The 21,652-nt window shown below is 35.9% G+C and overlaps 1 protein-coding gene across 3 annotated transcripts in view; it reads left to right on the top strand.

Annotated features, from left to right (window-relative positions):
• The window catches only part of BARD1 (BRCA1 associated RING domain 1), a 90,190-nt gene extending 70,660 nt beyond the window's left edge, over positions 1-19,530 (top strand). For 2 of the 3 annotated variants that reach the window (XM_006051405.4, XM_044937770.2), the window contains exons 8-11: positions 6,385-6,517; positions 7,276-7,368; positions 17,555-17,652; positions 19,032-19,530. In XM_006051405.4, the coding sequence (XP_006051467.4) occupies positions 6,385-6,517; positions 7,276-7,368; positions 17,555-17,652; positions 19,032-19,364 (657 nt within the window). In that variant the 3' untranslated portion in view covers positions 19,365-19,530. Of the gene's footprint in view, positions 1-6,384; positions 6,518-7,275; positions 7,369-12,970; positions 13,442-17,554; positions 17,653-19,031 lie in introns of those variants that run through there. The other variant, XM_044937771.2, reaches the window with a different exon arrangement.
• The last annotated feature ends 2,122 nt before the right edge of the window (positions 19,531-21,652 follow it).

Below are 21,652 nucleotides of genomic sequence, written 5' to 3'. Positions count from 1 at the left end.
GATCAGAAGAGAAGGTAACATGATGTCTAAGTAAGCCTTTGAAGGTACAAGTTTTAGCAAGATATCTAATACTGTGTTATATTGGCTGTTATTTGCAAATAACAGAAAACATTCATTCAAATACTTAAAGAGTGTATTCTCTTATATAATCTCAATATACGACAGCTCTTGTTATAATTTGGCTTAGCAATTACAAGGCTGCACCAAAGATCTAAACTCTTTCTGTTCTTCTGCTTCCCTGTCTTCAGTGTGGTGGTTGTGTCCTCACTAATCTCCCTGCTGGTGATTGTAGGATGATTGCCACAATTCCAGATACAACAGTGTCCAGTGTTAGGACTAAAACCTTTCCCAGAAGCCTTCCAATGGACTTCCTCTTACGTCTTATTGGTCAGAACTGGTCACATAATTGCTTTTGACATACATTGTGGTTGAAGATAGAGTCAATCCTTGAAGATATGAACAGCATTAGGACTCTATTAGAGTCTAGAAGGAGTGAGGAATGGATTTTCATTGGCCACTGCAATCAGGTACACAAAGCAGAAATAGAAGCCCAGATCTCAGGAACAGCTGCTCAGAGACAAGGAGATATAAAGGACCTTAGAAATTTGAGAAACTAGAATTTAGTGTGAGAGAAGCATGAGGTGTATTAAAGAGGAATTGGAAGTAAAGACCTGGGTTGGGATCAGATTGGGAAAGACATTGAGTTCTCTGTGGAGGAATGGAGACTTTATTCCCCAGTTAGTGAGGCACCCTCAGTGTCTCTCTCAGTGGAATGGGACTCTGGGGGATAGCGAGGGCGGGCTGGGACTGAAGACTGGTGAGGAGACTGTTGTTGTGTGTCCATGTGAAGTGGAGAGGATTGGAACTACAAGTGGTGTTGGGGATGGGGGTGTGAAGTGAAGATGAGAGGCTTTAAAGAGAGGGGTGATGGACTCAGTGTATCTTAACTGCTCAGATGGGGGTAAATGAGAGAAAAGGGTAAACACATCTAGAACCGTTCAGAGAAGGCTTCTTGTCCAGTAGGGGCAGCAGATACTCAGTGATTGACCTGATTGTTTAAGATAAGGAGGTAACTGAAGGTGTTTCTAATTTGAGGTGTTTGTTTCTTGGGCTCCAGAATCACTGCAAATGGTGACTGCAGCCATGAAATTAAAAGACACTTGCTCCTTGGAAGAAAAGCTATGACAAACCTAGACAGTGTATTGAAAAGCAGAGACATCACTTTACCAAAAAGGTCCATCTAGTTAAAGCTATAGTTTTTCCGGTAGTCATGTACAGATGTGAATGTTGGACCGTAAAGAAGGCTGAGCACTGAAGAATTGATGCTTTTGAAGTATGGAGCTGGAAAAGACTCTGAGAGTCTTTTAGACAACAAGGAGAACAAACCAGTCAGTCTGCAGTCCATGGAGTCACTAAGAGTCAGACATGACTGAGCGACTGAACTAAAACTGAAAGGAAATCAACCCTGAATATTCATTGAAAAGACTGATGCTGAAGCTGCAATACTTTGGCCATCTGATGCAAACAGCCAACTCATTGGAAAAGATCCTGATGCTAAGAAAGATTGAGGACAAGACGAGAAGGGGGCAACAGAGGATAAGATAGTTGGGTGGCATCATCACCACAGTAGGCATTCAGTTCAGTTCAGTTCAGTCGCTCAGTCGTGTCCAACTCTTGGCGACCCCATGTATCGCAGCACGCCAGGCCTGCCTGTCCATCACCAACTCCTGGAGTTCACCCAGACTCATATCCATCGAGTCAGTGATGCCATCCAGCCATCTCATCCTCTGTCGTCCCCTTCTCCTTCTGCCCCCAATCCCTCCCAGCATCAGAGTCTTTTCCAATGAGTCAACTCTTCACATCAGGTGGCCAAAGTACTGGAGTTTCAGCTTTAGCATCATTCCTTCCAAAGAAATCCCAGGGCTGATCTCCTTCATAATGGACTGGTTGGATCTCCTTGCAGTCCAAGGGACTCTCCAGAGTCTTCTCCAACACCACAGTTCAAAAGCATCAATTCTTCAGCGCTCAGTCTTCTTCACAGTCCAACTCTCACATCCATACATGACCACAGGAAAAACCATAGCCTTGACTAGACGAACCTTTGTTGGCAAAGTAACGTCTCTGCTTTTTAATATGCTATCTAAGTTGGTCATAACTTTCCTTCCAAGGAGTAAGCATCTTTTAATTTCATGGCTGCAGTCACCATCTGTAGTGATTTTGGAGCCCCCCAAAATAAAGTCTGACACTGTTTCCACTGTTTCCCCATCTATTTCCCATGAAGTGATGGGACCGGATGCCATGATCTTTGTTTTCTGAATGTTGAGCTTTAAGCCAACTTTTTCATTCTCCACTTTCACTTTCATCAAGAGGCTTTTTAGTTCCTCTTCACTTTCTGCCATAAGGGTGGTGTCATCTGCATATCTGAGGTTATTGATATTTCTCCTGGCAATCTTGATTCCAGCTTGTGTTTCTTCCAGTCTAGCGTTTTTCATGACGTTCTCTGCATATAAGTTAAATACACAGGGTGACAATATACAGCCTTGACGTATTCCTTTTCCTATTTGAAACCAGTCTGTTGTTCCATGTCCAGTTCTAACTGTTGCTTCCTGACCTGCATATAGATTTCTCAAGAGGCAGATCAGGTGGTCTGGTATTCCCATCTCTTTCAGAATTTTCCACAGTTTATTGTGATCCACACAGTCAAAGGCTTTGGCATAGTCAATAAAGCAGAAATAGATGTTTTTCTGGAACTCTCTTGCTTTTTTGATGATCCAGCAGATGTTGGCAATTTGATCTCTGGTTCCTCTGCCTTTTCTAAAACCAGCTTGAACATCAGGAAGTTCACGGTTCACATATTGCTGAAGCCTGGCTTGGAGAATTTTGAGCATTACTTTACTAGCATGTTAGATGAGTGCAATTGTGCAGTAGTTTGAGCATTCTTTGGCATTGCCTTTCTTTGGGATTAGAATGAAAACTGACCTTTTCCAGTCCTGTGGCCACTGCTGAGTTTTCCAAATTTGCTGACATATTGAGTGCAGCACTTTCACAGCATCATCTTTCAGGATTTGGAATAGCTCCACTGGAATTCCATCACCTCCACTAGCTTTGTTTGTAGTGATGCTTTCTAAGGCCCACTTGACTTCACAATCCAGAATGTCTGGCTCTAGGTCAGTGATCACACCATCGTGATTATCTGGGTTGTGAAGATCTTTTTTGTACAGTTCTTCTGTGTATTCTTGCCACCTCTTGGTATCTTCTGCTTCTGTTAGGTCCATACCATTTCTGTCCTTTATCGAGCCCATCTTTGCATGAAATGTTCCCTTGGTATCTCTAATTTTCTTGAAGAGATCTCTAGTCTTTCCCATTCTGTTGTTTTCCTCTATTTCTTTAGTATGTGCAAACTCCAGGGGACACTGATGGACAGAGAAGCCTGGCATGCTGCAGTCAGTCCATGGGGTCGCAAAGAGTTGGACATGACTGAGCAACTGAAGAACAATATATGCTATCACAGGCTGGTTACCCTTATTCTTTGAAAACTCTTAATCTCCTTGCTCCAGGCATCAGCCTTGTAAGTGTGCCCTATCTATAGACCTGGAAGAGAACCTAGAAATCAGCAGTTTAATTTCCTTGTTTTATAGATGAGAAAACTAACATGTAGTTTGATTTGCTCAGGGTTAGCCCACCATAGGAAAAAAAAACACAACACATTTTTTTCCAATAGATGAATTAGAAGTTGAGTGAATTCGGAATATTAAGAAAATTTTAGGTCAGTATTCATTCGGTCCCATTGTACTTAACTATAAATTGATCCTTACTCTATTCATTTGGACTTGGATTCTGATGGCAGAACATAATGTAACTAAGTTGTCATTTGACAATATTTCTTTTATGTAAAAATCGGGAAAAGGATTATTTTAGATGTGTCAAAAATAAAGATACGTTAATGGTATTATTGGAATCTGAAAGTGGCAATCTTCCTCTTAATTTGGCCTTCCAGTTACTCTTGTGTTTTTGTTAAATGTAAGAAACCTATACTTGCTGCATGTCACATGAACACTGCAGTTATTTACTGTCTTAATGGTAGATACTTGGCTAAGGAAATGATCATGAACAATAACAGTTACTTAAGTTGAAAGAGTTGCTTCTTTGTGTATACTCACTAAAGACAAGATCTGGGATCTTCTTCGCCAGATAGCATCAGACTCCCTTTCACTCGTCTCTTTCAGCCACATAGGCTGCCTTGCTCTTTCTTGAATCCCCCAGACACGTTCCCATTTCAAGTCCTTGGTGCTAGCAGTTTTCTCCACCAGGAACAAATGTAGGGAGCCAGATGTACACATGGCATGCTTCCTCACTTCCTCTGGCTCTTGTTGTAGTTTTTTAAACTTTGTTTTTGATAAACTCATTAATTTTGATAAATTCAGAGTAACTAATTTTTCCAAGAAAAAGTTTCATATCAAATTATTCCTTAGATAAGTTTATTTAATGTCAATGTACATAGTATCTAATATCTCTAAAAACAGATTATTGAACCTTTGGATTATTTTCTGAACAGCTTTTGAATCTCCTGATTCTGAGACCTCTGCTTACTCAAATCGAATGCCTCCAAACTCCCACCTCCTGCCCCAAATTAGATATGTGGCTTTGACAGCTCTTTGCTTGATTTTGTTTATTTATTTTTAATAGCTTTCCTTAATTATGAGAAATTAGTGCCAGTTTCTATTATTTATTCAAACTTAGAAACTAGATAGAAAAATGCTTGACCCACTTTGGTGCTTTCCTGAAATTGATGGAAGTAGTATCATATGCTATATTTACAACTGATATCTTTTCACTTTTTATTTTGTGCAGAGAACTCATTTAGCTGAAGTGGAGTTATAAAAATTGAAAAGTAATGTGTTCCATATAGAACTACTTTATGATGCTCATTTGTAAACTGACAAGAATATTTGAAATGCTGTTTTTTAATATGATTATAATATAGTAATTGATAAAGTAAACTGAACTATTTTCATGTTATGGAGTATTTATAAGATGGTTACCTCATCTTATAATTGAGTGAATAGGAAAGATAAATGGACAGAAATGTGATGTCAGTATGTGTGTGGTGTGTGCACAGCACGTCCAGTAAAACCTCTGTAACTTGAACCTTCAAGAAAAGTAGTTCAGGAAGCTGAAACTTTTAAGTGCTGAATATTGTCATTAAAAAAACTTTATAGAAATGTTTTTTAAAATGTCATGAATACATTCTTGCTTAATATATAGTAGAATCCTATTTAATGCATTTTGAGTGAATGAATTATTGAGATCAGTCTGTTTAGAGATGTAGCCAGCAATTTACATGTAATATTGTAGGGCATCAGACCAGATAAATTATCATTATTCAGATATGTGAAGTGAATATTTAAATATAAATTTCCTCCAGTCTAGTTGCTGAACTATACTGGTAATTATACCTGCAGTGTTTCACTCACATTCTGTGGAACTTCTGAGAGGAGTTTCTACTGAGAGGTCCAGAATACTTAGACACTCATACATGTAGGAGGGTCCTTTGTGTTGTATTTGAAAATTAAAGTATTATGTCTTGCTTTTTATCTTGTAATACAGTAGTGCTCATTTACCCTTTCTTTCTTATCTGTTGGATCATTGCTTTTTTTCATCAGGTAGCTTTTGGCTAACTCTCATTCCAATTTCTTGGAATTAAATTTCTTGTCTTTTTTTGTCTCCTGTAAATTCTAAGTGTAAATTAAAGTGAAAATATTAATCTTTGTTAGAGCACTTTCCTTTTCATAAACTTCAGTGACTTATTTCTGTTGGTGAATCTGATATAATAACTTCAGTATTCCCTTGTCTGTTTTTACTTTGTTGGTTTTGAAAAATAATTCTTTCATTGTTAAAATTTTGTTTTCTGTCTTCGAGATCAGTGCTGTTCTAGAAGCCTTGGTGTTTTTTCATTTTTTATGTAATCTCAGTTTAAATTAAACACACCAGGTTGGGTTTAGCTCTGTTGGAGTAAGTTAGTTTGGGCGGGGTAGAGAATTGATCATTTTAAGTGGGTATTTGGGGTTATTTTATAAAAAGGTAGGGCTTACTGGTAACAGAATGAAGTTAGAAAACCCTAGAGAGATCCACTTTAGAATCGAGGAAACAAGACACCCTAGCTATAGAGAGGTATCCCAAATGGTGTTTTATTAGGGGCAGGGGGTAAAGAAGTAGAACCAGATGCATTGTGCTTTAAGGTTCTGAGTGACGATTCAATGGAAATTATTGGGAATTACTAGATAAAGTAGAGAAATCCAAGCTCATATCAATTGAAACTCAGTTTAATCTTTCTCTAGCCTTTAAATGTTTTTGACACTGTGGCATCGCCTCTTCTATTGACAGGTAAACACTGGTCAGCGTCGGGATGGGCCTCTTGTACTTATAGGCAGTGGACTTTCTTCCGAACAACAGAAAATGCTCAGTGAGCTTGCAACGATTCTTAAAGCTAAAAAATGTGCCGAGTTTGACAGTACAGGTGGGGATTATTTATTTATTTAGTTTTGGTAGAAGAGAATTTTAAATGGGTAATTCCATTGTAGAACTCACCTTGATAATTTATACATTTTACCCATTGGAATCTGTCTATATACTTTGAATCTGGTAATAATTCTAAAATGTTTCTACAGTTATAAATTACTTACAGTCTTCATTTAGTTAGGAAATATAAAGTTTAAAGCTTTGCCCCTATTTTAGGGCATATGTCAGAAGAGCAATTTTATGAGTTTGCTAATGACAGATAAATGGTTGAACAATGTAGTGCTTTATTTAATTCCTTAGTTGTAATTGGAAATAGAAAAGAAATTTGCTTTGGCCAATGTGGCTTTGGGCTTCTCAGGTGGCTCAGTGGTAAAAAAAAAATCCACCTGCCAATGTAGGAGATGTGTGTTTGAGCCCTGAGTTGGGACTATCTCCTGGAGGAGGAAATGGCATCCCATTCTAGTATTGCCTAGAGAATCCGATGGACAGAGGAGCCTGGCAGGCTATAGTTCATAGCATCACAAAGACCCAGAAACGACTGAGCACACACATACACTCTGTGTGGCTTTAAGATTTATGATTTATGATCTAATTTTTCATATTGGTAGCCATAATAGAGAATGAAATTAAATAAAGAAGTCTTTACCAAAGTATAAAAATTGTTGCCTTTGAAGAAAATTCAGATGTGAGTGGACTAGTTAAATAATTATTTTGGTTTATATTTCTGTTTCTCTTACTGCTTTTTTTGTATTATAGTAACTCATGTCATTGTTCCTGGTGATACAGTTCAAAGCACCCTGAAATGTATGCTTGGAATTCTCAGTGGATGCTGGATCCTAAAATTTGAATGTAAGTATTGGATTTGGGAGAATTGCAAAGGGAACTAAATAGAGTAATTTCATTTTTTTATTGCAGTATTGCCAGTAATTATTTAAAGACCTTATGCTAATGTTTTTTACCTCTGTTTAGTCCCTACATTTTGAAAAAGCTTTTCATATTAATGGTATCATTTAAGTGTTCTTGGTAAATATATACAAGTATGTTCTCACTTCAAAATCTTCCTGTCATAACAACTATTTTAATCCAGAGTAAATGGATCCTGTAATAGACCTGTAAGCTTAAGCAATCTGTGTTACCATTATTGTTGTTGTTGTTTTGTTGCTCAGTCATATCAGACTCTTGGTGGCCATGGACTGTAGCCAGACAGGCTCCTCTGTCAATGGGATTTTCCAGGCAAGAGTACTGGAGTGGGTTGCCATTTCCTTCTCCGGGGCATCGTCCTGATCCAAGAATCAAACCCACGTCTCCTGCTTGGCAGATGAATTCTCTACCACTGAGTCATCTGGGAAGCCCATATTACCATTGTATGATATATTTAACTCAATAAATGCTTGTTTTAAATATATGACTATTAAATGAAATTAGTTTATTGCTTTTCCTTGTGATGTCTAAAAACTTATCTGCATAACTCTCTTTAGCTCTCTCAGCTAATATGGTTTGTTTTAGGAAGGTCTTTGGAAATTGAGACTGCTTTGTACCACCTGCTGCTGCTGCTAAGTCTCTTCAGTCGTGTCTGACTCTGTGCGACCCCATAGACGGCAGCCCACCAGGCTCCCCCGTCCCTGGGATCCTCCAGGCAATTGTACCACCTGACTGGGGGCAATTACACTAGCTATTCTCTAAACCTCTGATGAAAATGTGTTCCTGTTACTCCTTTCTAGTTAGCAGTCAACCACCTTCTCCTTTGATGCTGCCTCTCACCTTCCCAGCTCTCACCTGTTTGTTTTACCTAGGACTTAACAAAATAAAAAGAAAGCTTGTACAAGGTTATTTTCTACTCCTCAATCACTAAAGTGTCTTCTGCTTTTGATGTGACAGCTAAAATAGGACAATGAAATGACCTTTTTGCTAACTGATTGCTTATAAAAAGAATAGTGTCTGTTAAAGAGGGACCTGCGAAGTCCTGTTATGATACAGTTGAATATCTTGATCTTAGAGGTAGTTGTGTTACATAGTCTACATATATGATTAAATGTCAGGTCTGTGTGTGCACACACACACAAATGGTGAATGTATAACTGATGAAATCTGGGTAAGTTCTTTGGACTGTATCAGTGTCAAATTCTTGGTGCTGATAATTGTGCTATTGTTGTGTAAGATATTAACACTGGATACTAGAAAAAGAGTGCATGAGACTTTCCTGTACATTTCTTTGCAATTGCCTGTGAATCTATAATTATTTCAAATTTTAAAATTAAAGAATAGTGTTTTTCATGAAACTTTCTTTGTAAGAAGCAAATGATGGGTTAGAGTTAGTTTTGAAAAATCTTTTGTTTTAAGATTTGTACTTTCAAGGTTTTATGGTAGAGTTGCTTGATTCAATCAAAGCCTGAATTATATTATTAATTTAATCTGTTGTTTTAAATTAACTTGGTTGGTAAAAAGTTTTCTTTTAGCGGTTGAGATTCATCTCAGTAAAATACAGCTACCACTTTGCTTTTGATGGTCGTCTCCATTGATTTGGCCTGTGACATGTATAACTAGCAGTGCCACTCTCTCTGTAGTCTGTATCTGTTACTCTACTCTGCCAGTCAGCCACGCTAAAAAGTATGAGAAGAAGTTGGACTGATTGGCCGTTTATGTAGAAAAAAAGTTTTTTCTTTAGTCCCTTATTTTTGGACCTTTGCTTCCCTTTCAGATTTGTGTCAAGTCTTCTTGGGCCTCAGTATTTTAAAAATTGACCTAAAATGTTTCCATGATTATGGATGTTTTTGTACTGAACTTTTGCCAGAAACCTTGCCAGTGGTTATAGAAAGGAATGGATTTTCATAGTAACAAGAATCTCAGTAATAAAGAAGCTATGTGAAATTTTAAATATTAAGGCACTTACCACTTACCCTGTAAGTCTAGTTCTTGTGAATTTGCTGAACTTGCATCTTGTTACATACACAGACTACATGATTCATTTCCATAAAATCTGCCTTCTTTAAGAAATGGAAGTTTTGTCATTTTAATGGCTTGGCCATGTCATTTTTATAGAATCACTAATGGACTCAAGCTGACTTAATAGTGTGCTATTTGGTGATTGTCACAGTAGGGAATAACATACTCTTAATATCAGTGGTTCTTTTAGGATAAAAGGTGGATGGAATCTCTTACTGAACTTCACATCCCCATATTTTCTAATTCAAAGTACAAAGAGGAATAGGTTCAAGGTTTGAGACAATGAATTTAAATAGTTGCTGGGTTTAGTTGCAAGAAATAGTTGTAAGAACACTTTCTATCCTAATATATTTTTCTATTGTTTTGTGTTGTTCTTAATGTCAGGCAACTTAGTGTGATTTTTAAAAACATGTTCAGAGGTATTCAAAATTAGTTGAAAATCATCTATATTAAGGAATGATATGATGGGACAAAGCTTTCAAAACTAATCACAAAGATCTATGAGTTATTAAAACTAAATTTTGTGTTTGAGATATTCACTAACTTGCCTGAAAGAAAAAATCTTTACTGGCTGAACTCTGTAGAATGTTTAGTATTAACTTTTTCAGTATTTTCCATAAACCAAGTAGATTGAAGAGGAAGTTTCATGTAAACTTTCTCTATAGGGGGAATTGACTTACTTAAAAAATTAAACAAATTTAAATAAATTAACAAAAATAATTATATAGAACAGTCTGGATTCCTTGGATCCAAATTTAACTGGAAGTTTTCTGTTTAAATGTATTTTTCTCTTAACTGGTTAATATCTCTTATTTTTCTATTTTGTATATATGGAGCATCTTACAGCATCATAGTTAATGAACTGTGCATGAACATTCTAAGAATAGGCCATAATTATGCTATTGTGCCAGGCATTCTCTCTCATCATGTTTATTTTACAGATATTTTATTGGATGGTATTTATTTTATAGAAACAGGAGGCATAGATAGGAAAATTCCTTCTTCAAGATTGAGTTTGTACCTGAGATTCTACTTTAGTCCTAGTTTTGGTGCCAATTCCTCACAGGAAACTAATAACCATCCCTGTACAGGGTGATTTTGGTAATTAGAGGTGGCTAGAATGAAAAATAGAAGATGTATAAATTGTATTCATCTCTTAGAGAATGAAGAAGATGGAACTGCATCCTAAAGATGTAAACTAACCTTCAGAAAGAGAAAATGTATTTTACTGCACTGTTCTTTCAGTACACTGCTTTCAAATTTCCTCTAGCCTAACCTTTTTTTTTTTTTTTTTTGAAAAAAATTGAATTCTGCCTCTTCATTTCTCGTCTCATTGTGAAGGGGAGAGCAGATGGCTGTCATCTTTTCTTTCATAATCTCTTCCCCACTATTATCTGAGTTGAAATAAAATGTAGAAGTTTTGAAAGACCTTAGCACCTAAGGAAATTGGTGTGGGAATGTGCCAAACATTTTCCTCTGGACTTTTATCTGTGAGGAGAGGAAGGTCCAGATACAGTGTTGCTTTGTTTTTGTTTTAGATGTGGAAGATGGAACCTAAAAGGCAATCACTACATCATCATTTCATAAATAACTTCATAATCAGATTAATGAACATGTTTTTCAATTAAAATTTTCTTAAAATGGATATTGAGAGTGCTGTGGAATTTTTAAAAGAAAGAAAAATTTTATATATACCAAAGCATTTCTATCAACTAAGATTAGAGAGACAACTTCATGCTTACAGAAATCTTTTACCAAAGATTGTTTAAGAAAAAAAAAAAAAAATAACATCTGTTACTATACTAATAGTCCTATTTCTGAGATACCCAAGCAAGTAATAGAGAAGGAAAAAAAACTGATTTCTATTGTTATTTCTTATAACAAGAAATAGGGGGGAATAACTGGAGTGTCAGAGGATTAAGAAAATTCTGAAATGCTTAAAGATATTTTCTGAAAAAAATTTATATTTTTATATGATAACTTAGGTCTGAAGTATGAAAAACAAATTTGTTTAAACTTTTTAAAGAGCATAAAACATTTATATCTTTTCTGTCAATATTACATAAATGTGTGAATATGTACAGGCGAAGGAAGTAAACAATCATGGATTGGATTTGGTAGAGGTCTATTTGTTTATAACAGTTTTAACATCAATATATGTCTCTTAAGTGTTTTAGGAAGAAATTCAAATTCTTAAATTCTAATAACAATTAGATCTTCTTTTTGATCTTTTCTCAAAATTTATTGAGGAGTTAATGGTTTCATTCTTAATCAGGGAAATTAGAACCTCTGTGTGTATATTGCTTGAATCTGATACCATGAATTGTGTATACCCGTTACGCAGATCTAGCCAGATACATTTTAATATGGTTATTGTCCAATGAACATAGAAATCTTACATAAATAATTTGTGTTAAATATACGATGAAGAAAGAGCACCAAGTATGAGTTTTTAAAGTATTTTATTGGAAAATTTTTGAACGTTAAACTGACTTTGTTCGTTAACCACATTTATAAAGAGAAGGATTGATTTGATATTATTATTCATAATACAAGGTTTTAGAATTGATAACCAAATTTTGCCTAAGCAAATTTTATCATACAGTAATATACTTTTGTGATAGAAGTTGACCTGCTTCTCAGTATGCATTAAGTAAAACAAATAAACTTAGCACACTGTCTTATGAAGAAATATATTTTTATGTATAAATATGCTTGTAATTCCCTGGTGGCTCAGAGGTTAAAGCATCCGCCTACAAGGCGGGACACCCGGGTTCAATCCCTGGGTCAGGAAGATCCCCTGGAGAAGGAAATGGCAACCCACTCCAGTATTCTTGCCTGGAGAATCCCATGGATGGAGGAGCCTGGTAGGTTACAGTCCACGGGGTCGCAAAGAGTCGGACACGACTGAGTGACTTCACTTTCACTTTCATGCTTGTAATTAGAATACTGGCTTAAAATGTAGCCAAAAATAAATAATTGTTCAATGATATTTATATGAAAATGCAAAATCTAATGATTTGTGACAGTTGATTTCTAAATCCAAATGTTATGATGGCATGAGAGGAGCATTTACCTTTCATGTTTTCAGCCTTCATTTTATTGTCCTTCCATTCCTCACTGTGGAATTTCATAATATTGGTTTCAGCTCTTTTACTTGCCATCCAATTTTTTAAAAATTATAGTGAGAATAAAAGTTGTTTTCCCACTTTTGTCATTGTTGTAGAAAGTTTCCTCTTGAAAACAATTTCCTTTTGTCTAAAATTTAGTGATATGATAGCCTATTTGACTAAAAGGCCCACTAGAAAAGCACCTAAAAAATAATTTTTTGTTTTGTTTTGTTTTTACAACTTGGGTGTTCATTTTTAATAGAATCAGAAAGGAAATTTACTAATATGCAGTTTTCTTGAGTTATATTAGTGCCTAGTTTGGATCTAATGACATATTTATTAGGATTTTTTATTTTGACATAAAATTTTTGATTCTGTATTTTTATTTTTTTTTTTAGGATACCATTTAGCCTTGGCTGAGAGTAATATTTAGTTCTAATTGTCAATGCAAATAGCCACTGGCTTCAGAAGAATAACAGTTCTTTAAAATAAGAGTTTGTTTATTGGTCTGGCTTTTGAAGAGAGTGAGCATGTTCTGTGGCTTCATCGAAGGATCATTTCCCCTTTGGACATTTGGAATTTGGAGCATTTGACAGATTTCCATTTTAAAGCTTTATTCTGTCTTCATTGAATTCTATAATCATTTGTGTGTAGCTTTGGATTCAGGAACCTACTCCCATTTGTGTAATCCTTTTTTTCCTTCTAAAACTAGGAAAAGTGACTAAGCTTAATAGAAATTAATGAACATCATCAGTGGTTCATGTAGCTAAAATGAAAATACACATCCAAAGATTTGTATGGTTTTATGAAGTAGGAGGCAAGAGTGGTTACTGGAGATTTAGAATAAAGAAGTACATTTTTGGATGGTACAAGACTCTTTTTTTAAAAAAAAAATCATATCTCAGAATTCATAAGCTGCATGAGTATGCAGGTTCCAGAGGTTTCTTAGGTAGCCGGAGCTGCCTTAATGAGTTAAGAGTTAATGACTTTGAGTTAAGCAGTAGTTTGGGAATTGGGCTGCTTACCTCTGTATTAAAAAGTAATAAAATCAGGGCACAAGGAAAGCTTACCTGAAATGGTAGACATGATCAGGAATACATCTGAACTGAAAGGAATCTCTTCATTTTAATAAGATAGCTAGTTTATTCCTATGTCTCTGCAAAATGATAGCTTTGGTCACAATCTTAAAATACAACATGTGACAAGTAAAGATGTTATAAAGCATACCTTTTACAAGGGTAGTGGCTTGACACATTTTGAAGTATGTATCTTTCTGGCATATTCAGAAATCTGTGTTTATATAAGCAATATAAGTTACTCGTGTAAAGTCATTTCAGTTTGGATTCAGATCCTCCTATTTAGCTGAGAAAGTTAAGCAGTGATCTTGCATAGATTTTTATTTCTGCTGAACTATTGCAGATGATGAAATAATATGGACTTTATTAAGTACAAATACAAAATATAATTTCAGTTTTAGGAAGTTTTTATTGCAGTATAATTGGTTTACACTGTGCTAATTACTGCTTTACAGCAAAGTGATTCAGTTATATGTATATATGCATCCTTTTTTAAAATATTCTTTTCCATGGTGGTTTATCATAGGTTATTAAGTATTGTCTCTGCTCTACAGTAAGGAAATATTAAATTGGTGAAAATGACCTATTTTTAAAGTCTTTATAGAGATTAAGGATTACAGTATATATTATTACTTTAGATGAGTTTATGACTAGGAATATTTTGAAAGTTCTGATTGTTTAATATGGTAAATAGATTTAATAATTCTTGCTGCAGTTTGGTTAACTAACTTATAGTATTGAGTAATTAAAACTTTGGTTATTCTCTATTATTAATAATTATCTTAATAATAATTACCTTAATGATTATCTATTTAGGTTTGTTAAGGTAGTAACTTTAAATAGTATTTTGGCTTGTAGATTCATCCATTTCATTGGTTTGGATAAATGAAATTGGATTAGATAAATATCACCATTTAAGTTTCTGAAAGTTTAAAGTCTTCTTTTCATGTTGTAGTAAATCTGTTCAGTTGGTTTATTGCAAAAGAAGTCAACTAGGAAGTTGATATGAAGTGTAATTATAATTGTCTACTGACACATTGGAGACTATTCTGAAACTCAAAGGGTACAAATGAGAGAGTGGCAGCTTTGGTTTCAAATTAAACAAACTCATTGATTCACTAAAGACAAAGGCAAATGCATTATTCTCCCTGCTCCCAAACTCCCAAGTAGTCAGCAGTTTTTGACATTTTGGTACACTTTTTGGCTAATCTCTTAAAAATAGGGATCCTCCTATTTAGTCATCTGTTCATTTTAGTCATTTAGTCATTAGGTCATTTATTTTTAAGAGAGATATAATATATTAAATCTGAGTAGAGAGTACCTGGCATTTCCTAAGATGCTTTATTTTTTTAATAAAATAAAGATAGGAAAAAACTGATCTAGGAGTTGGAAGATAATCTGAGTTTTTATCTCACTTATGTCACTTAAAGAATTTAACTTTCCTTTATCTGTGAAATGAAGAATTTGATTAGATGAAGCATCAGGAGTTTCAAATTGGTAGTCTTAAGTCCAAAACAGGTACAATTTATGTGATTTAGTTCATCATAATCATTTAATTTCTGTGTCTTTAAGTAAGATGTGCATATTACCATTACAGTCTCCATAACTTCCTCCCACTTGACACGAGATACCCAACATGATTATGTAATTTGCAAGGCCCTTGTAGGCATTATTCTCACCCAGGGTTCAAAAAATTCTCCATGTTTTCTGTGCAGCAATAATTCTACCATGTTATCATAGAACTGGAAACTGTTCCTTAGTTTTCAGGCAGGGCGGGGTGGGGAACTATATTTTCCTTCTTTAGTTGATATTAAGTGACAGAGAGAGTTGTCTTTGTAAGAAGAGAATATCAGAGGAATGCATTCTTCATTTAGCTCAACAGTTATAATTAAAGCCTTGGATTTTTCTGACTACCTTTACAGAAATTTACTGAACAATTACTATAAGGCTGGAAGTTTTATGATTTGAGGCATATTTACACTGAAAAAGCTGTCCTCTTGGTGTCTGCCGTCTCATTTCTCTTGATGCTGTGCTTGTCTCATTCTGCTATCTGTTAATGCTATATTCTGTTAATTGACTAATGCTGGCAAATCCCTTGGGTCAATTAAAATAATTTTAGTATGATTTTTTGATAGTTTAAATAACCAATCACATAAACCCATAAGGTTGGGTAAGCAGCCAGCATAGGCGCAGTGTATTTATTTTTGTAGTTACACATTAGCTGTTTACTTGTTGCAGTTAGACATCATAGGGGTATTCAGTGTTCAGTTCTTGGCTTTATGTACTGGCATGTACAGTTCATCTAAAGAAACCAGTATAAATGCTCTGCAAATACCATTAGGAGAAGGGGGCTACATATTTAAGTGACATAAAGTAAAAGGAATAATTTATATGTGAAATAATAAGTCTGAGGTAAGTCAGTTATTTGATTATATTGGTAATGTTTTTTGTATTGATATTTAATATAGTATATCATGTAAGCACACTGTCAGTGTTTCTGGTATGATTTTGACCTAGTCATAATTTTTATTTTGAAATTCATTTTTAATAAATGGTAAAATTGATAGTTTAGTATTAGCTTCATTGGAAAGATAGTTTTTTATACCCTGTGAGTGGTTATTAAAATTATATTTTTAAAATATAGTTTTTAATTACATACAAAAAAAACAGTTTTTATAAAACTATCATATTTATAAGTTACTGATCAGAATAAGATTCAGCATAGCAGACTTAGCTAAATAGGATTCTTGTATTGAAAACATTGGGGGAAAGGGACCCCAAAACACAGGCAAAACTAGCAGAAAATTAAGAATCACGTGATAGAGAATTACAGATATGCCAGCGTTGAACGTTGAATTGTGATATGCATTCATAGCTCCAAGTTAAGAAAAATTCAGTCCCTTGACAAAGCTATGCTTTTGAAGAGATGGAGTATTCAGTCATTAAAATATTCTGACTTTTGTTATAGTATATAATATCTTGGAACATCTCAACTGAAGCAGCTGTCAGTTCAGTTCAGTTCAGTTGCTCAGTCATGTCTGACTCTTGGCTACCCCGTGGACTGCAGCACTTCGGGCTTCCCTGTCCATCACCAACTCCTGGGGCTTGCCTAAACTCATGTCCATCGAGTCAGTGATGCCATCCGACCATCTCATGCTCTGTCATCCCCTTCTCCCCCTGCCTTCAATCTTTCCCGGCATCAGGGTCTTTTCCAGTGAGTCATTTCTTCACATCAGGTGGCCAAAATATTGGAGTTTCAGCCTCAGCATCGGTCCCTCCAATGAATATTCAGGACTGATTTCCTTGAAGCAGCTCTAAGGCATTTGAAGTACTTACCAGTCGTCCCTTGGTGACTGCAGTGTGTACCTGTCAATTCCAAACATGTCACAGACTCTGCTTTACTGTTTATTTTAACAAGTGCTATAGAGCCCCTGTTAGGTGGCCAGCTTAAATGAGGTGTTCTGAACTCAGGTACTTTGCTGAATGTCAGATCACTTATAGTCTAACAGGAGGTTAGACGGGATTGCCAGGATGAGTGGGACATATGGTTAGATCTTGGGGTCAGATCATTGTGAGCTGAACTTCATGGGACTTTTTATTCACCCTAATTTTGATAATGGCCATAAACTAAAATTTAGATTTTTACTTTGTACGTGGAATAATGTATTGATTTAGGTTTTTTACAAAGAAAACTCAAATTTGTATTCAGTACTGCCTCATTGCTTAGTCTTCTGAAGGAAAGATCAGTTTTACTACCTTTTGTTTTAGCATAAGTTAGGTTTCTTTTTCTGTTTCAGAGCAGTACTTAACCATGAAGAGGAAAAATGGCATAGGTAAATGGCTTCATTTTAATGTGAAAGAAATTCACTTGATATTTATTTTGCTTTTATCCTTGGTTTTTGCCAGGGGTGAAAGCATGTCTACAAAGCAAAGAATGTGAACAGGAAGAAAAGTATGAAATTCCTGAAGGACCACAGAAAAGCAGGCTCAACAGAGAACAGCTGGTATTTTCCTTTTGATTCTACTTTCATTGTTCTTATCATAAATTAATACTATTATTGCCATCAGGAAAAACTTCTCCTGCCCTTTTAACAAGTACAGGTGACTGATTAAAATTTTTTAAAATTATTTATGTATTGGCTGTGTTGGTTCTTCATTGTTATGCAGGCTTTTCTCTAGTTGCAGCCAGCAGCGGGCTACATTCTGTAGTTGTGCTCGGGCTTCTCATTGTGGTGGCTTCTCTTGTGTGGACCACAGGCTCTAGGGCATGCGGGGTGCAGTAGTTGCTGTTCCCGGGCTCCAGAGCCCAGGCTCAATAGTTGTGGCACATTGGCTTATTTGCTCCACAGCGTGTGGGATCTTTCCCAATCGGCGATCAAACCCATGTCTCCTGCCTTGGCAGGCAGATTCTTTACCACTGAGCCATCAGGGAAACCCCTGGTTAAAATTTTAATTGTGCTCATTTCAAGTGCTTGATTCTGAGAGATGATAACAATGAGCAGTAAAATCCAGAAGGTAATAATTTCATACGATTACTGCATTTTGGGCATTTCAAACATTACCATAAACCTTTTAGAGTCTGAGGGAAGTCTTAGATGCAAGAAGTAGTTTGAGAGAAGACAGCTGATGCTCAGGTTTAGTTAACCATGTCTTTATTACCACATATTGAGATTTTAATGAACAAAATTCCATTTTTCTGTTGACATACAAGTGTATTAAAAATGTTGAAGAAGAATTTTTGTAGAAGGGACTTGTGAAGCTTTCTCTGTAAAGCACACAGAAATGTGTTTATAGCTAAGTGGCTCTCTGGCCCTGGCTTTCTAATGTGTTGTGCTCTAAGGAAAACGTTTCTAGAACCCTGGAGGCCACCCTCCCACATGCTGCCCTGGGGGAACCTGGGTTGTTAGTATATAGGGACCTGAATGTGGATGGGCAGAGCTGGAAAGCTCCATGGACAAGCTGTTACACTTACAGTTAAGTTTAGCTCGGTATACCCAGAGCATATTTTAGATATGGAAGAAGGAATTCTTGAGACTTTAAGTCCTACCAAGTATGAATAAAGATTCTGATACAAGAAGTTTGAGGAACAGATGTTAAATATGTATGTGTACCAAACACACATATACACACACATTCATAGCACACCTAAAATGTGAGAAGAGTGAAAAGGGCCAGAGTCTTCAGGAGAAAAAAATTATTGGAAACCTTTATTTTCATGAGTATTTTTCTTAACCCAAAGAGTTCTTGAAGTGTGTCTTGTCCTTGCACCTCATTAAATAGCTTCTTAACTGCTTGTGACTTTTTATTTCCCTTATTTCATGTGCAGTGTTTTTAAATATTTTTGTCTGCTTTTAATGAACTTTTTTTGTTTGTTTTTTTTCAGTTGCCAAAGCTGTTTGATGGATGTTACTTCTATTTGGGGGGAACCTTCAAACACCATCCAAAGGACAACCTTATTAAGCTTGTCGCTGCCGGTGGGGGCCAGATCCTCATTAGAAAGCCCAAGCCAGACAGTGACGTGACTCAAACCATCAATACAGTCGCGTACCATGCCAAACCTGATTCTGATCAGCGCTTCTGCACACAGTATATCATCTATGAGGACTTGTCTAATCATCGCCCAGAAAGGGTTCGGCAGGGCAAAGTCTGGATGGCTCCTTCCAGCTGGTTTATAGATTGTGTGATGTCCTTTGAGTTGCTCCCTCTTGACAACTGAACTCGCACAGTGTGATAACCTAGTGACTGCACTGTTTTCATCAGTCACATTTTTACAAATAGGTAGACTCATTCATGGGAGAAGGTGATGGCACCCCACTCCAGTACTCTTGCCTGGAAAATCCCATGGACGGAGGAGCCTGGTAGGCTACAGTCCAAGGGGTTGCGAAGAGTCGGACACAACTGAGCGACTTCCCTTTCACTTTTCACTTTCATGCATTGGAGAAGGAAATGGCAACCCACTCCAGTGTTCTTGCCTGGAGAATCCCAGGGACGGGGGAGCCTGGTGGGCTGCCGTCTATGGGGTCACACAGAGTCGGACACGACTGAAGTGACTTAGCAACAGGAGCAGCAGCAGCAGCAGACTCATTCATATACTTTTTTCCCTTGAATTAAAAAAAAAAAAAATATATATATATATATATTGTTTGCCAGATTAGGAATTCATTCTGTATTTACCATTTAGATGCTGAGTGCTGAGATTGCTTTAAAGAATTTTTCTTTTTAAAACTAGCATATGTGTTGATTCATCATGTCTTTCTGTTCACATTGTACTCAGATGCTCAGTCATGTCCTACTCTTTGCAACCCCATGGACTGTGCCCACCAGGATCCTCTGTCCATGGGGTTCTCCTCTCAAGAATACTGGAGTGGGTTGCCATTTTCCTCCTCCAGGGGATCTTCCTGACCCAAGGATAGAATCCACATCTGCATTGGCAGGCAGATTGTTTACCCCTAGCAGCACCTGGGAAGTCACTATTCATGCTATCAGATATCAGAGATTAATGAGACGGTATCAGAACTGTTGGTTACATCTACAAGTGGTATCATGTCTCTCGCTTTTAGTGTTCTTTGATGAAAAAAAATCCACACCTGCCACCAGCAAAAATATTTACCTTTGTTTAGTAAGCAGATTATATTGTCAAATAATGTATTCTGGTTTTATTATAATGAAAATAGTTTACCTGGTCTAAATGTGCCACCATAGGTGTTAAAATTCTTTTGCTTTCTACAGTTGTGTTTTAGTTACTTATAATTTACTTGGATGACTTCCTACATTTTTATCCCCCTTTTCTAAAAAGAAAAAAAGTCTTTTAATCAGGAAATCATGATTTGAATCTTCACATTATCGTTTTTTGGTGAAAAATCAACATTGGGCTCATGATATTTTATTGTATATACTTGCTTATTAATAATCAGCTTATAACTGTGTTAATAGCATATGTATCTATCTGTGTAGAACATTTTCTTTAACATATTTTAATTTCAGTATTTCTTAGAAGGTCTCACCAGACTAACAAATTTTTATTCAAATATAAGTGAATTAGAATACAGTCTTTCTGGTAGACCTTAACATATATCCTTAACATAATTTTTTCATAGGTCTTAATTTCTTTCTTCATAAATTGTTTTTCATGTTTAGGTTTCTGGGAGGGTAGAAGTTGGTAATTACTTGATTTCAAACAGAGTTTGTCCAGGTGATACAAAAGGTTGTGACAATAAGTTTAATGGTAGCAAGGAAAAGGGCTCACTCATGATTCCAGGACTGCCAAGGCTGCAAAGCAGTGGACAGGACATCAGCTGAGAATGGGGAGACCTGGGAAGGTTACTGTGGTCTGAGTGTTCTTATTTGTGATTCAGCAAGGTAGACTGAGTCATTTAAAAACATTTTTCTAAGAAGTAGAATTCTTTAATAAGTCTTTCTAGGAATTTAATGTACTTATAATATTGAAAACATGGGGAAGGTGTTACTGTTGAGACTTGGCAGCTTTGTCCCTTTTGGTAACCATTAGGTTAGAATATGGACAGTCTGAAGTTCATGAACATTTTAAGATCCATTTATTTGAAGTTTGAAATTTGGCTGATTGTTTCAAAATAAAGTTTACTTTAATTTCTTCTTTGCAATGTTATTTTTCCATATTAAGAAATGTATTATGTGAACACAATAATACTGCTGCTGATCCTGACCTTCAAAGGGTGAATTAGCTCTGAAACACTCTCTTCAACCAGTAATGTGTTTGTTTTGCATTTCATTCTAATGGAGAATGATGAACAACATATTTAGCACTAAGCAATTCTGAGGGGTTAGATAATGTCTGGATTAAATAATTTAAGACTCCCTGGGATTTTGGTTGTCATTTTTGATTTATAACTGACTTTTGGTTGCTTTCTATTGCCTCATTGGTCATATCCTAGACAAATGTGTGTTTGTTTTCTCTGATCTGAATCCCTGTTTGTAAAAACACTTCTGATATTTACATCTCGCCTTCCTTCGTTCATTCTCTTGGTT

The sequence above is a fragment of the Bubalus bubalis genome, chromosome 2, assembly GCF_019923935.1.
Source record: "Bubalus bubalis isolate 160015118507 breed Murrah chromosome 2, NDDB_SH_1, whole genome shotgun sequence".
Classification (NCBI taxonomy): domain Eukaryota; kingdom Metazoa; phylum Chordata; class Mammalia; order Artiodactyla; family Bovidae; genus Bubalus; species Bubalus bubalis.
The sequence above is the reverse complement of the archived record's forward strand: the minus strand, read 5'-3'. Positions and strand labels throughout refer to the sequence as shown.